Genomic DNA, 14842 nt, shown 5'->3' on the forward strand with positions numbered 1-14842 from the left:
ATAGAGGGGAATGCATCAGGAGGCAAACAAGGGAAATTGAAGACTCAATTCAGTGCTTTGTTCTTTTCTCTCTTCTTCTCCATTAAGATTCAAAATATCAGCTTTTTTTCTCTGCTGAGGAGGCGGGGGAGTATGTGACCACATTTGAATGCAAAAAAACAGTGACCCTGTTGCGATCAAAAGTTGCATATTTAATTAAGATTACAAGGTCTGGAAAGCACTCGTGAGACTGAACGGAAGAACAGAACAGCCTCGGGGCCTATATTACACACCGGCAGAGCTGCTAACACAGTTGCAAAGCCTAATCAATACACCGATGCCCTCCACTACGAAAGTAAATGAACAGGTGACAATAGAGGCGTGACATCACTGAGCTTTTCAGGGAACAACAAAACCATATACAGACAGAGGCAGGAGGCAGGAAGAGAGATGCAGACTGATTTTTGGGTTGATACTGCTCCTCCTCCAAACCAGCGAATATGTGTTAACATAAATGCTGACATTAATATTTGATAACAAATGAAAAGGCAATATTTTTTTTCCAAAATGTTACAGTCACTAAGGCAAATTCTCCCGTTTGTGTTATTTCCCCCAGAGAAGCTCATGTTTTTGGAGATGTTATGATCCGAGCGGTCACCGCTGCAAAGCGGAGGTGTGGACAGGGAGATAGACTTGCTCTTTTCTCCCCCCCCCCCCCGATTGAGGCAGCGTATAAATCACAGAGCCCAGCTTCATGTCTCCACTTCCTGGTCCTCTCCATTAAAAATGATAAACTGAACCTCTTGAAGCCACTCGCTCGCTTCAGGGTCCCAGTCTGCACCTTCCATGGTGAAGAAGCGAGAGCGCACGGTTCAGATTTATTCCATCCCCTCCCATTGTTGGGGATGAATAAGAGAGTAATTAACTGTGTGGGGGTAGCAGCTGCACAAAGACAAGACCGGCTAACACAACAAGCCTGTTCCATCTGCTTTTGCTATAACACACCTTTTGTATTATTTTGATAAATAAGAGCACATCTGCTTAGTAATAACAAATGCTGCTTTAATACTCGGAAGACCACCAAGAGGCTGTCTTTCCTGGGTCTTCAGTCTTCCCACTTAAAAGAGGAATAATGGGACTCACAAATGGGTGGCATGCACAAGATGACTATTCCTCCAACCTGGTAAACACACTCTGAGCTGTGGCACGTAATGAGAGCAGAGGAGGTCCCCAAAGACGAGCTGGAGAAGGTTAGTGAAGCATTGATCTCATGAGTGTGCCAGGCCCAGGAACACCCTGCACACCTTGCTAACACATGCTTCACGACAACCGACGTCAGAACACACCATGGACTGAATAAAATATCAAAAGTGGACACAGTCTTCCAGTTGCAAAAGGAACTATGTCACCATGTCAGACTTCACCTATTGGAGAATACTACCTGTCAATCACACTGGTGTTCAACCAAATGTGCTGTGCTTTAGATTAATGACGAAGAGATTGAAGAAGACCTGAAACGAGCAACTGAGACCATTAACTCCTCCGCAAAATGTTGACTGGCGTTATAAATCAAGCAAGGACTAGGCTTGTTTTTCCCATAGACGGAGTTCATTTTGCAACCAGGTGTATTGCCCCCTACTGGATAGTCATTACATTTTTACTTCCTGGTGCAAACCATCCACTATTTTTGTGCATACAAGCCTGGTATTTGCACATGGAGGACAAAATGGACAATAGAGAAGTGAAATTCAAGACCTGCCACAGCTACAGGATGCTAGGCAGAGTGAGAGGGCGCAAGAGAGAGAGATATGGCTAGGGATGCAACTAATGACTATTTTCATAATCTCAAACCTTGAAATTATGATGTGTGAAATTAAATATGTCATTTTTTGTTATTCTCCATCCATCCATTATCTACTGTTTTATACCCCACCGGAGGGTCATGGGGGGTGCTCTGCATATCTCAGCTAACATAGGGCAACATTCGCCAGTCCATCATAGAGCCACATATAGAGACAAACAATCATTCAACCATTCCCTCTCACACATATGGTCAATTTAGAGTGGCCAATTCACCTAATCCCCAAATGTGCATGTTTTTGGACTGTGGTAGGAACCCACACACACACAGGGAGAACATGCAAATTCCATGCAGAAAGGCCCTTGTTCCAATCCAGGGCTCGAAACCCAGGTCTTCTTGATGCAAAGGCTAGAGCGCTAACCACTACGCTCTATAATTGTGGTCCTATAATTATTATATAATTACTTATTTAGTTGTCATGATTGCTTTTTTATATGGGGCAAAGAAACCAGAAAATATTTACATTTAAGAAGTTGAAAAAACACTCCAATTAATCAAATATTAACATAGTTGACGAGAATCGATTAATCAAGTAATTGTTTCAGCCTAAGGCATGGCAGTGGGATTACTGGAAGCCGAGTAAAAATACACAAGAAAAGACTGGTGCCCAGTACATTCGCTGTGTCAGACAGTCAAAACAAACACAGCCAAGGCCAAGGTGAAGATACGCAGCTCAATATGGACTCGCCAGGTAGGGGACTGGCTGTCAGCAGGGAGAGAGGACGCAGCTTCATACCCATGCCGATGAGCCATTACCGCTCTCCTCGTGATGCTTCCGCCTGCCTCAGTGCGAGGAAAGAAGAGGCAGCCCTACCACCATGGAGCCATCCTCCTGCAGACTAATGTGTCCCTGAAGTTTTGTTAAAGCTGGTTATTTACTCCTGCAAAGCAATTGCTCCAGCCTAGGGGCAGCAGATCAGAGAAAGCGTTGCTATGAAAAATATGAAGCACTGTCAACTGCCAAGGGGGCGTTCCTGCTCAAACATCGGAGGAACTGCTTTTTTAGCACAGTGCTACATAAGAGGACACATTAAAATGGCAATACCAAGTTGGGTAGTGTTGCAGACAAACAGATCATAATAAGGCCATTTCTCATTTTTACCTATACCTCCTTTCCCTACACCTTGGAACAGACATATAAGGGGTAATGTTTATATTCTAGCTCTGCGAAATGGGACACCCTTCAAGTGCGAGAAACTTCATCACATAAGCAGATAAAACACATACATTTTCTTTGCCAGAGATTCAGAAAATCGCGATAACCAGCTGTTCTTATATTGCTATCCTGGCCAATGGACATACCATTCACTCCCTTTCATAGAGCACATCTATGTGCTCACACATCTTTCATACCCATTCACACGCTGATGACACAGCCGTCAGGAGCAACTTGTGGTTAAGTGTCTTCCCCAAGGACACATCTTCATGTAGACTAGCAGAGCCGGGATTCAAACCCACAACCTTCCAGTTGAAAGACAGCTCGCTACTACTGAGCTACCGTCGAGATACTGTATCTCTAAAGAAAAGTCGAGATGTGTCAGAATATTTCTTGGAAATACTGTTTTGGTGTGATTAGCTAACAAAATCCTAACCCATGTTAGCTTTTTGATTGTAAAATCTAAGGATTATTTTCATAATTGATTATTTTAATAATTATTATCAAATATTATTAATGGAGTATTTGTCCGTAAAATGTCAGAAATGTTGAAAAATGTTGATCAAGTGTTTCTCAAACCTGGAAATGATGATGTTCTCATATGTTTTGTTCACAAAACAAAATTATTCAGTTTTAATTATTTATTGTTACATGGAGCAAATAAACCAGAAAATATTCATGTTTAAGAAGCTGAAAAATCTGAAATCTAAAAGTGCTGAAAAAACACTTGGATCACGGAATCCAAGGACACTTCAGTAGGCGTGGTCAAGGCAATGGGTGAAATGGGATTGAGCAATTGACAGATTTCTAAACACTCACTTGCCAAAACAATAGGTTGCCAATTGGGATTGACGTGAGTGTTCAATTATTCCCTTGAATGTAATATATTAAAAAGATACTGAACAAATATAATATTTCTTCTACAATGACTAATTTGTGGCTCATCCATCATCATAAATTGGCAGCAGCAGCAAGCATTTAGTCAGCTGAATTGGTGTGTTTTCGCAGATGTGATGAAATTTAAGAAGTTTCTTGAATGCATCTCGAACCTGCTAAAGATTTCCTAGTAACTAATAGCATTAAATCATCCATCCATTTTAAAAAATAACATCCCCTTCCGTGTCCCTGTTAGTGAAATCCCCCCCAAAAAAGATACTGTGAATAATTTTCACTGTATATTTCTTTTTACAGAAACTAGCTGCGATGAACACAGCTCACAAGAAGGACTCAGGACACGTGATCTCTCTCTGATCCACCATTATCATACATTATCACTGTCCTCCAGATTCAGAGGACACCCCGCTCTAAAACAGGAACTCCACTTAAAGTATTCCAAGGGTGAATTCCAATTCCTTGCTTAACCCTCAATCTTAACCCTCAATCTCAAAAATGCGCTCCCTCTAGTGCAAGTGCTGTCCCGATTCTCAGAAAAATTAAGTTGAGGGGCAAGTTTAAGGGCTGTATCGCCCTCAATATTGAGATTTTCCGAGACCACTCTTGGTAGCAAGGGCTACCCAGAATGCATTGCGTGTTTTCACATAAGAAAGATGGCGTCGAAAGCAGTGAATCGAGTGCGATACAAATGAAGTATTTTCTTTGTTAATAGAGATATAAAAATGATGAAAATCTATTATCTTAGTTTAGGCCCATATTATGGATTACTGACGTCATTATTGCGTAACATTTATTTTATTTTACGATCTTTTGTCAATAGCCGGCCGGTGCAGACAAGCTATCGTTTGCTATCGTTTACTTTTCAATAAGTCGTGGTGTGTGGTAACTGTCAGCTGAATATGTCCGTGGTTGTGGTATTTGTATGAGTATCATCTTATAACTAACTAACAACCTAATAACTTGACCGAAATAAAATAATAAATAAATAATCGTGAAGTAAATGTGTTCTTATTCTTCTTTTTTGGAGTTGACAGACTGGACGCAGCTTTCGTGTTATTCTGCCCCCTACAGTCTGAAGACGTATCTGCATTTAAGGGGTGTCCCATTTCTAAGTGACAAAATAACACTCAACACTCGGTTTTGAGGGCCAGTTAAGATAAGGGTTGAGCTTGAGGGTTAAGATTGAGGGTTAAGATAGGAATTGGAATTGGCCCTAACTCGCCAGTTGGTCAGCTAACTTTTTAGTGGCCTATTAGGTTGGTAAACAAAATGTGGCACAACAATAATTTGCTCTACCTGACCCACTGGCTTACACAATGCTATCAATACAAACACGCACAGAGATTTAATTTGTGTTTACTCTGTGGAGGTTTGTTCGAAGTGTGCTCAATGCTGTGACTGATGGCCGGAACCTATGTCACAGCAACAAAGGAATATTTTCCTTTAGTGTTCTTCTTTGGTTTTATATTTTAACACTGTAGTTCCAAACAAAAAGAGTAAATTATAAAGATTCAAAAGCACCTAAAGTAATTTTTCCCTTACCTTACAACTATATGTGCCAAAATTGTCAAATTAGAGAACGACACCATGAGCATTGAATATGAATGTATTTAGGACATTTCAGCTATACGGTGAAAGATAAAGACAATAACATCATCACTGTGGCTCTTATCAAACAGCAGCACATACAGCAATCTGCAAACATGAGCACAACCAGAGCAAAATGATTGGATAGGTATGGAAATCTGCTTGAAGGAAGGTCAAAGTGATTAAGCTGACATTAATGACAGGCCTGGTCTTCCTGTGAGAATGTTCACCGTAGCTGTCTCTAAACCCATTTGTCATTCTGCTTCCAACGCCGAAGCGTTTGCTTTGAAGTCTCTACCACTAATGCTACACGGAGAGGTTAAACAGCTTAATGCTGAAGTCTGTTTCGCTCCTCTCACTCTCTAATGTTCGCTGCGTTTTACGTATCGGGGTTACGGCTCCTGGATTTCACATCTCAATTTGGCCCAGATAGTCTTGTAAATGCTCCCCTCTTTCTTATTTGCTTTGTTGTAACTGTCAAAGGAAGAGAGAGGTAACCCGAAGGATATGGGACCGTGACAGACACGTCCCACCCATCTATTCGCACAAGCTACTAATAATGAAAGCACGTTGAGAAATGTTTATACGAGAGGCTCGTGTGACTTAACATCGCGGCTGATTATGATGATGTGGCAGCTTTTACGTTTAAACATAGCACTTAAATCTGCGTCAGACTTAAAAGGAACGACACACACGAGACAAATCTGAGAATAAGAATGTGACAGTGACAACATATAGCACCAGCTTGCACAAAAGATTGTTCACAAAAACATGTCTGTTTGTTTTTTGGGGTTTTTTTTTTTTTTAAAAGCCCGTTATATCTATTATGGCGTGTGAATGAAATGATACAGTCATTATGATAAATAACAGGAGGCGTGAGGCACTCTGGACCGACTTTACTCTCCACTACAATGAGATTATACTGATGCATGTGACATTAACAATATCAGCACACAAACAAACACATGGAAGCATGAATGGAAGAGAGACAGAGACTGATTTTTCACAGGCAATTTGAGATTGCATGGTTGGTTGGTGTGTGTGTGTGTGTAGGATCTAGAGATACTGGCAAACAGCACAGGCTGGCAGTGGAGGCAGCCAGGCTCGCAGGCTGCAAAGCAATTTCACTGTTTGGCAATACTGTTGTCTCTGTGTGTGGATTAGAGCTGACACCAGAGCAACTGAGTCATGCTAAATGTAGTACAATCGCAAAGCTTTTGTTCCTGATCTTAAAGCCTCACCCGCCTTTTACATTCATGGAAGAGAGTGTGGAAACAAGGCAACAAATACGCGCCAGTTTATTCCGCCATATGAGTGCAGCGTCGCAAGGCTACCAAAAAACAAAAGAGGGATTTAAGTAGCTGGTGGTAAAGGCATGGAGCCCAACTTTTCTAAACACTCACAAGTCTCTTTGGTCTGCTCTGATAATATGCTAATCCTTTTCTTTGTGTGTACATAAAGGATATGTGGAACAAATGAACAACAGGAGAATTAAATACAACTTTAACTGCATTTCCACCTGGTCTAACCACACCTTCTGATCACCTGGCTCTGCAAAGTCTTTCCACAGACTCAGTAATCTCTCTCCAGGTACTGTATTGGCCCAGAGTTGTTTTTGGGCCTGGCAGGACCTGGCAGGACAAACCCTGACCCGTCCTTTTCATGCTCGCCCACGGAAATGCCATCTGGCTGGTGTGAATGATTACCACAGCATCGGCTAGGTGACCTGCAGCCAGCAGGAACCAAGGTCACTCCACCTCAGCGCTTCGCACTTTCCCTGCCCTCTTTTCATCAGCCTGCAGGTGAATTATTCATCCTGTTCAACTCGGAGCCACAAATCTACAGCACAAACACTGAAAACGCACACTCTCATCTCCTGATATAACAACTTGTAATGAGAAAATAACCGTTCCGGTGTTAACTGCTAAAATAAATAGCTCATGGGTGTCCTCAGATATAGTATGAGCGGTGTTCCATATACGGGCTTAGGTGGTGAAACAGCTGTAATGATTTTACGTTGGCAGAAACTGGCTCCAACCATGACTGAATGAGAAATAAGTGAATTAATTGATTTCAGACACATGTAGCAGAGGGTGTCACATTTAAGCTACAGACATGTTTGCAACCAGCAGCTTGTGAGAATATTTACCAGAGGCGCTGTCAATAGGATAATGTGATCAGATCCGTGCGAGCCGTGTGAAATAGTAATCAGTTTCAGTGTCAAACAAACTCAATTTCAGAGGAGAGCTGGAGAATTTTGAACATAGACGCCGTTTTCGTCACATGAGTGTGTCTATAGTGTCAAATCTGTATCATGTGTAAAGTGATCAGTGCCTGAACAAACAGGTTCACGAGCATCAAAACTGAGCTCTCGAGTGAATGTAGTAGAGGTCGACCAATATTGGGTTATCTTTGATGGGTGAGCAGCCAATGGCCAATATGATGCTGAATTTTTTTCCATATGTTTAGCTGTTTTTTTCTTCCAGTATGTTACATTAAAGAGGATTTATTCACAGAAATTGAAAATATTGCCCATAAAAATTTGATTTTAAACTAAAAAAAATAATTTGGTTTTCATAGCAGCACCCTGAACCGGGCAAACCAGACAGAGCATGCCTTTGGCATTTGAGGTGGAAGATTACAATACAAATGATGAACGACATCCTTTCTGGTACGTGAAGGCCACGTAGTTCCCACACACACACTTGTTAAAGGGAGAGAGAAGTCCTCCATCTGCAGTCTCACCATTAGATGTCACTACTTCTTGCACACTGGACTTGTGAATACAGGAAACAAGTTAAAGAAGAGCGTAATCTAGTCAATAATCTACTACACTATTTTGATCATCGACTAGTCGGTTTTGACTGTTTTTAAAAGCAGTAAAACAAATGTTCATGTTTTTCATATATTAAAACTTAATACTTTTTGGTTTGTGGACAAAACAAGACATTTGAGTACATCATCATTTCCAGGTTTGAGAAACACTGATCGACATCTTTCACACTAACCTGTTAGTTTCAAACTAAAGGCCACATTATACTTCTCTGACTGCGTATGCGTTATCCGTCTGACGGACACGCGCTGCAATTTCCCGCCCGATCAGTAGGGGTCGCTGCGCAAGGTTGTTCTGCTTCAGGCTACAGTGAGCAATGGCGTCCGAGAAAGAAAGAGAGAGAAAGACTGTTGTTGTTGAAACAGTAGCCGTTTCTCACTTTTCTTTGTGACGGAACGCAGTTTTAAGATAATTTGAGGCGAGAAATTGGCCATTTAGAGTCTAAACATGTGTGTGTGTCTGTGTGTGTTAAGATATGACGTATTTATAGTTCGGTAGCGACGTTATCGGCGGGGATCAGCTCCGTGTCTGTGGACGATCGGTGCTCACTGTGAGCCGGCACAGAACAGCTTAGCTCGGCCTGTCCTGAGGACCAATCGCAGCTCTTGCCGTCTCCGTTGTCCCTTGACGGAGTGACGGACACTTAAAAAACATTTCGTGCTCTGCGTTAACTCAGAGCACTTAACGCAGAAGTATAAATTGGGCTTAACCCGTACAGATAAGTACAAGTGGAGTCAAAATCTGCTTTTCCACCAAGCAGCACAGTGGAGTCTGGCTCACCACAGCACGGTTTGGAGCACTAACCCCGATCTGGTTTGTGTCTCCACTGCGTTATAGCTGCATCAGCGGTGAAATTAAACGTGAGGAAAGAAACACAAACAGCCTTGTCTAGCTCTGCTCTTTAGGTGCTACACCACTGTGTAACACACAGGTAACCCGACAGAAGGATGCCAAAATGTGGGACAATTACTTTGGTACCCTTTTTACCACAACTTTTGACAGCTGAAACGCAAATATTTTGCATAATGTACCTTAACAGAACTGTACTGCTTGGTAGAAAATGGGTCAAACTGATCTATTAGACAGGAAAAAAAAATATTTAAAGGAACAAACACATTAATAATTTTCTGTAGGCATGAACATTTCTTAACATCAGTGGCTGTATAATGATTACAGACTGGAGGCTGCTCTTTTTTTAATGTTGTTAAATGAAACATTATTATCAGTATTAAACCACTACATTCTTGCTCATGACACCAGGTAATGACTCAGCCAGTTCAGAGCTGTAGCTCCCAGGTTAGTCCGTCACATTTAATGGAAAACCTTGAACGCACACATCTATCAGAAATGCTGCACGGTCCAGTGGAGCCGGGCTGAATCCGAATGGGAGCCTGCAGAGAGGATGCCACATAAAGCCGCAACAGCGACAACAATAGCCCCCTTCCCTCCCTCTCAGCCTGCTCTAAATCCCACAGCCCGGATGAGACCGAGGTCCAGAGCTGGACAGTACTGGAGACGAGCGAGAGCCACCAGATCTGATTTCTCCTCCTCCGTAGGCTTTTCCGAGGAGCCCAGGCTGCCATGCTCCTGTCATTTCTCATGTTACAGAACATCAGTCAGGCAGCAGAGACAGTGCCCTTGCGCCGGCCGAGGCTGATTTACAAACATTAGCGGGGAATACAATTACACAGACGCCCCCCTCCTCTGCTCTGCTTTGCCAGCCGAGCAGGAGCAGCCTTATGCGGCTTCAGGAGGGGGAGAGAAGAGAGGAAGAGGGGAATGTGGACACTGGAAACAGCGTTTGAGCTTTCCAAACCTTATTTCATTATAAACTTGCAGCCTGGCTGTCAGCATTGTGCTTTACAAACCCAACTTTCTGCACGTGAAGCTATAGGCTATATATTTTACATGCTCACCGGCCACTTTATTAGGTACACATGTTTAATTGCTCCTCATGAAAAATATCAAATCAGCAATCACACGGCAGCAGCTCAATGCAGTAATCATGGTCAAGAAAAGCCGATTTAGAATGTGGAAGAAAGTTGATTTAAATTACTGCAAGTATTTGATTATCTACGGAGACTTTGAGACACAACCATCTCTAAAAGTACAGTCCAAATTAGAGAAAATTATCCAGTGAGCAGCACATGCCGGGAGGTCAGATTAGAATGGCCAGACTGGTTCTCGATAGTAAAAAAGGCAAAAGCGACCCAAATAAGCACACGTTACAAGCAAGGTATGCAGATGAATGCACAACACGTGGAACCTTGAAGCAGCTGGGGCTACAGCAAGAGCACATGAGAGACCACGGTGTCAGTAACCAACAGGAATTGGTCAGATAAAAGACAGAAAAAGGTGGAAGGAGTCTCGATATCTGCCGCAAATTTTGAATGGGTCAGGATTTGGCGTGAAACAAAAGTGAAAGCATGGATCCATTCTGCCTTGTGTCAGCTGTTCAGTCTGCTGCTGCTGCTGGAGGTGTAACGGTGTGGGGGATATTTTCTTGACACACTTCATAGTGCCCACTGAGCATTGTTTGAATGAGTACTGTCGCTGACCATCGCTCTATGACCACAGTGTAGCATCTTCTGATGGCTACTTCCAGCGGGAAAACACACAATGTCACAAAAAGCTCAAATTTACCCCAAAACTAGTTCCTTGAACCTGATGACAGTGAGTGGACTGCCTCCACACACAGTCAATACAACTAAAAATGCAATAAAAGCGCACCTTGCATGAATGTACTGGAACAAGAGCACCTCTTTAGATCGATGACACGACGAATTAAGGCAGTTGTGAAGGCTAAAGGGAATCCAACCCGGTACTGGCAGGTGTACCTAATAAAGTGGCCCCTGTGTATATATGTACACCACACATTATGGCTGCGATAAAAACACACTAGACCACAGTAACGTGTTCGCGTTAAAGCAGCGACACAACACTTGTAACAGCTCGCTTTTTAAAAGCTATTAATGTTGAATTAAAACACCGTGTGTCCACGTATAAACAGTCAACACAACACGGAACCTTTTCACCGTAACACAACGACTAATGTGCACTAAATAAACTTTCCACATCACAAATTACACTTAGCGACATGCACAGCGTTTTTTTGTGTGTGTCAAGTAAACAAAATGAAAAATAAAAATATAAAATGCAACATAGTGATAATAATAATAATAATTTGGACTGTAGCCTACTGAAAGATGCAGCAGAAACGCAACGGCCGTCGACACAAACCGCATAAAACATTACGCCGGGTGGAAGAGGGGGAGAAAAAAAAAAGTTACAGCTACGTCCAAGAGCAGGGGAAATTAAAAGTTTCCGTACATGTCAGAACCACGGTGCTTGTCGCGAACGATAAAGAGTCGAAAAATAGAGGAGTGTAAACACAGCAGTGCTGTCCGCGGTGCTGATCCCAGATCAGTGTGTGTGAGAGAGGCTGGAACTGCTGCTGCTCCGCCAGCGCTGCTGATCAATGATTGAACTGAACAAAGGCAGAACGGGGATCAATTTCTAATAACTATCAATGCAAACAGCGCCGGCTCTCGCCTTCACGCTTACCCGAAACAAGCGAAATGCAGGCGGGACACAGTGCGGAGGCTCCCCGCTGCAAAAATAGGGCGAGAAACGGCGAGAATTGCACTAACCTGGAGCCGCCGTAGATCAAATTTCTTCCAATATTCAAACATCGATCCTACATCGGCGGCCATCTTGGGGGATATTGAGGAGATTTTTTTCAGCGGCTGCAATAAATACGTGGGCTGGATTTTTCCCCCCAACGTTCACCATCAGCGGTCCCACTTTGGAAAAAAAAAGGAAAACAGAAAAGAAAACAGCAGCGAGTTCACTCTACACGAAAGTCCACCGAATTGTTTGACAAGTCCGACAACATTTTTTTGTAGAAGTAAGGAGAAGAAGAAGGAGGAGGAGGGGGAGGAATAAAGATTATACGATGTTTTCTTCTTCTTTTTTTGTCTGGTGAAAAGTAAAAAAGAGAGCAAGTGTATCCGCGGCTCCGTCCCCTACATTAACTGTTACTCGTGGACTATTGCACTTGATTTCGCTTTGGCAAAGTTATCGATACTGACGTAAACGTCCCGGGTTGATCAATACCGTCTGGAAAAGGGAAAAGAGATGATGTGTTGATAGATTAGTGGAGTTTAGGGAAATTAAGCCATGCCTACTTTTTTTTTCTTTTAAACTCTGTGCTTTATTTTTACTCTCTCTCAATTACATACTGTTATCATTCTTATATTTTTTAACTCCCCCGCACATATGACACACTTGAATTAAATGACACTATATGAAGTGTCTTTTACTATTCATCTATTACGTTTTATGTGTTATTTATGTCAAAATAATGACAATACACGTGATCTGGTTAGTCTTTCACGTACATTTAATCCACATACATCCACACAGGAAGTCTGTTATTGGAACAATCTACACAAACAAAATGGATTAGACACATTATATGCATATATTCACTCTAATTTTAACAGACATAGGTATTATAGGGAACTTAAAAAGCATTCAATAGTTCTTTAAGCTTGTGCTTTTATATTTTCTACATTGTTTTATTATTTTTTGTCGTCTGCTATGCTTTTATACTTTCATGTCTGTCCTATTATGGCCCTGGGTTCCTAGAATATTGAATTTCTATGTGACTATATCTGTCTGTCTCCATATTGTAATATATCTAGTGTATGTTATTAATGCACAATATGTCAAACCTTAAAGCAGACGAGAAGATCACACAAGGTGCCACTCTTGCCATTATATTCAGGTTCCTGCAAACAAGCGTATGCCCTTATAATATGTTATGATTATGTATTTGTATAGTGTAGTTGCATGGATATATTAGTAGAAATCTACACCTGTGTGACTATATTGATTTCACTGTATTTGTGCATTCATATCAAATGTAAAAGGATGCATGTATGCAATATGAGATAATTTTAAAAAGTATGTCTTTATAGCAGGGGTCTCAAACTGACAGCCCAGGGGCCAAATGCGGCCCCCCCCCCAATCGATCACATGTGGCCCCCCACTTAATATCATGTTATGATGAAAACTTGTCCCACCGTCTATTAAACAGTGTGTAGCTGAGGCACAGCTGCCAGCAAGTTGATAGAATATAATATATGTTTGCTAGCAATGTTTTTTATGACAGTAATAATAAGACATTTGGACATTATTATCCCATTATTAAATGTATCATGTACAACATTCAATTACATAAATAAATACGGTACTTAGGGCCAGAAACGGCTCCTGGTACAAATTTTAATTACAGTTGTCCACACTATTATTTATGTAATTTAAAATAAATGTCTGTTTCTGATATTAATACATACAATTTTGCATCATAAATAGTATTATTAAGTATATGTGTGATATTGTGAACAGCCAGCCCCCTCTTGACCACAATAGATGCGCATTGGCCCCCAGATCATTTGAGTTTGAGACCCCTGCTTTATAGATAAATAAATAGGTGTTGATTATTTTGAGGCTGCTGCTTTCTCGGCAAATTTAACACGGAACACATTTTGTCCAACTTGACAAAAACATGATGTTGCTCTTTACTCATAGTTAAGAAGAAGTGGTTCCTCTGGTCAGGGAGCTCATGTGGAGGCTGCTGCTGCTGCTGCTGCTGCAGCACAAGTGCCAGGTGCTCCCCCTGCTGACACTACAGTCTTTGGAGCAAGGTTATACTGTGTCTGTGTGCAGATGAGCACTGTGTGATTTGCTCCATTTATTACACCATTATCAGCGGGTGAAGGTAACCGTCGACACAAGTGCTTCGGTCCACGTTCATCTCTTCCTGATCCTTGTGCATCGTGCAGCCTCGCAGCGTAGTCATGTGCCGCGTCTCCTCTATTATATCCCTCATGAAAATCAGTCCCAGGCAGAGAATAATATCCTCATGAGTCCATATTCTTAGCACCTTTGGGGGAACAATGACATTTCCCTCTGCCACAAACAAACACCCAAGGGGAACGGGAAAGGAAGACTATTAAAGTTTTTGCTTATTGCATTTCATTTATGGCTCTAGGCTGAGGCTAAAATGCTGGACTCAAATATGACAGCGACAGCAGTGGAAACCTGCTTTCACAATTGGGCCATAAAAGATAGTTTTTATTTATTTTTACAGTGCTTTAATGGACTAGACCAAGGGTATCAAGCTCAATTAAAGAGGGGGCCAGAATTAAACCTGTGTCCAAATCGAGGTCAAATAATATAAAATTCACAATAATGCAAGCTTACTTATTAAAAAAAGAAACAAACCACAGATAAAAATTGAAATTAAAGATGTGTCATGTTAAGATATGAGTGAAAGCAAAATGAATTGATTTAACCATTGAATATAGATGGTTAGAGCGGATAAATGTCAACATTGGACGACTGCAGCTGTATACACACATCTGTCGGAGTACTCACAAAAGAACATAAATGTAGAAGAGTGGTAAATATTATGCGGTAAATAATTTATGAATGATTTTTCCAGTGAAATCAGCAGTTTCCATCT

General features: G+C 41.6%; 1 protein-coding gene across 1 annotated transcript in view; it reads right to left on the reverse strand.

Moving 5' to 3' along the window:
* Positions 1-12023, reverse strand: part of cux2b (cut-like homeobox 2b) — a gene marked incomplete at both ends in the record, with an annotated part of 121975 nt that extends 109952 nt beyond the window's left edge. The window contains one exon of the mRNA XM_083886091.1: positions 11961-12023. Within this exon, the coding sequence (XP_083742217.1) occupies positions 11961-12023 (63 nt within the window). The remainder of the gene's footprint in view (positions 1-11960) is intronic.
* Positions 12024-14842: the final 2819 nt, after the last annotated feature.

The sequence above is a fragment of the Microchirus variegatus genome (genome assembly GCF_963457635.1).
Source record: "Microchirus variegatus genome assembly, chromosome: 3".
In the NCBI taxonomy this organism is placed as follows: domain Eukaryota; kingdom Metazoa; phylum Chordata; class Actinopteri; order Pleuronectiformes; family Soleidae; genus Microchirus; species Microchirus variegatus.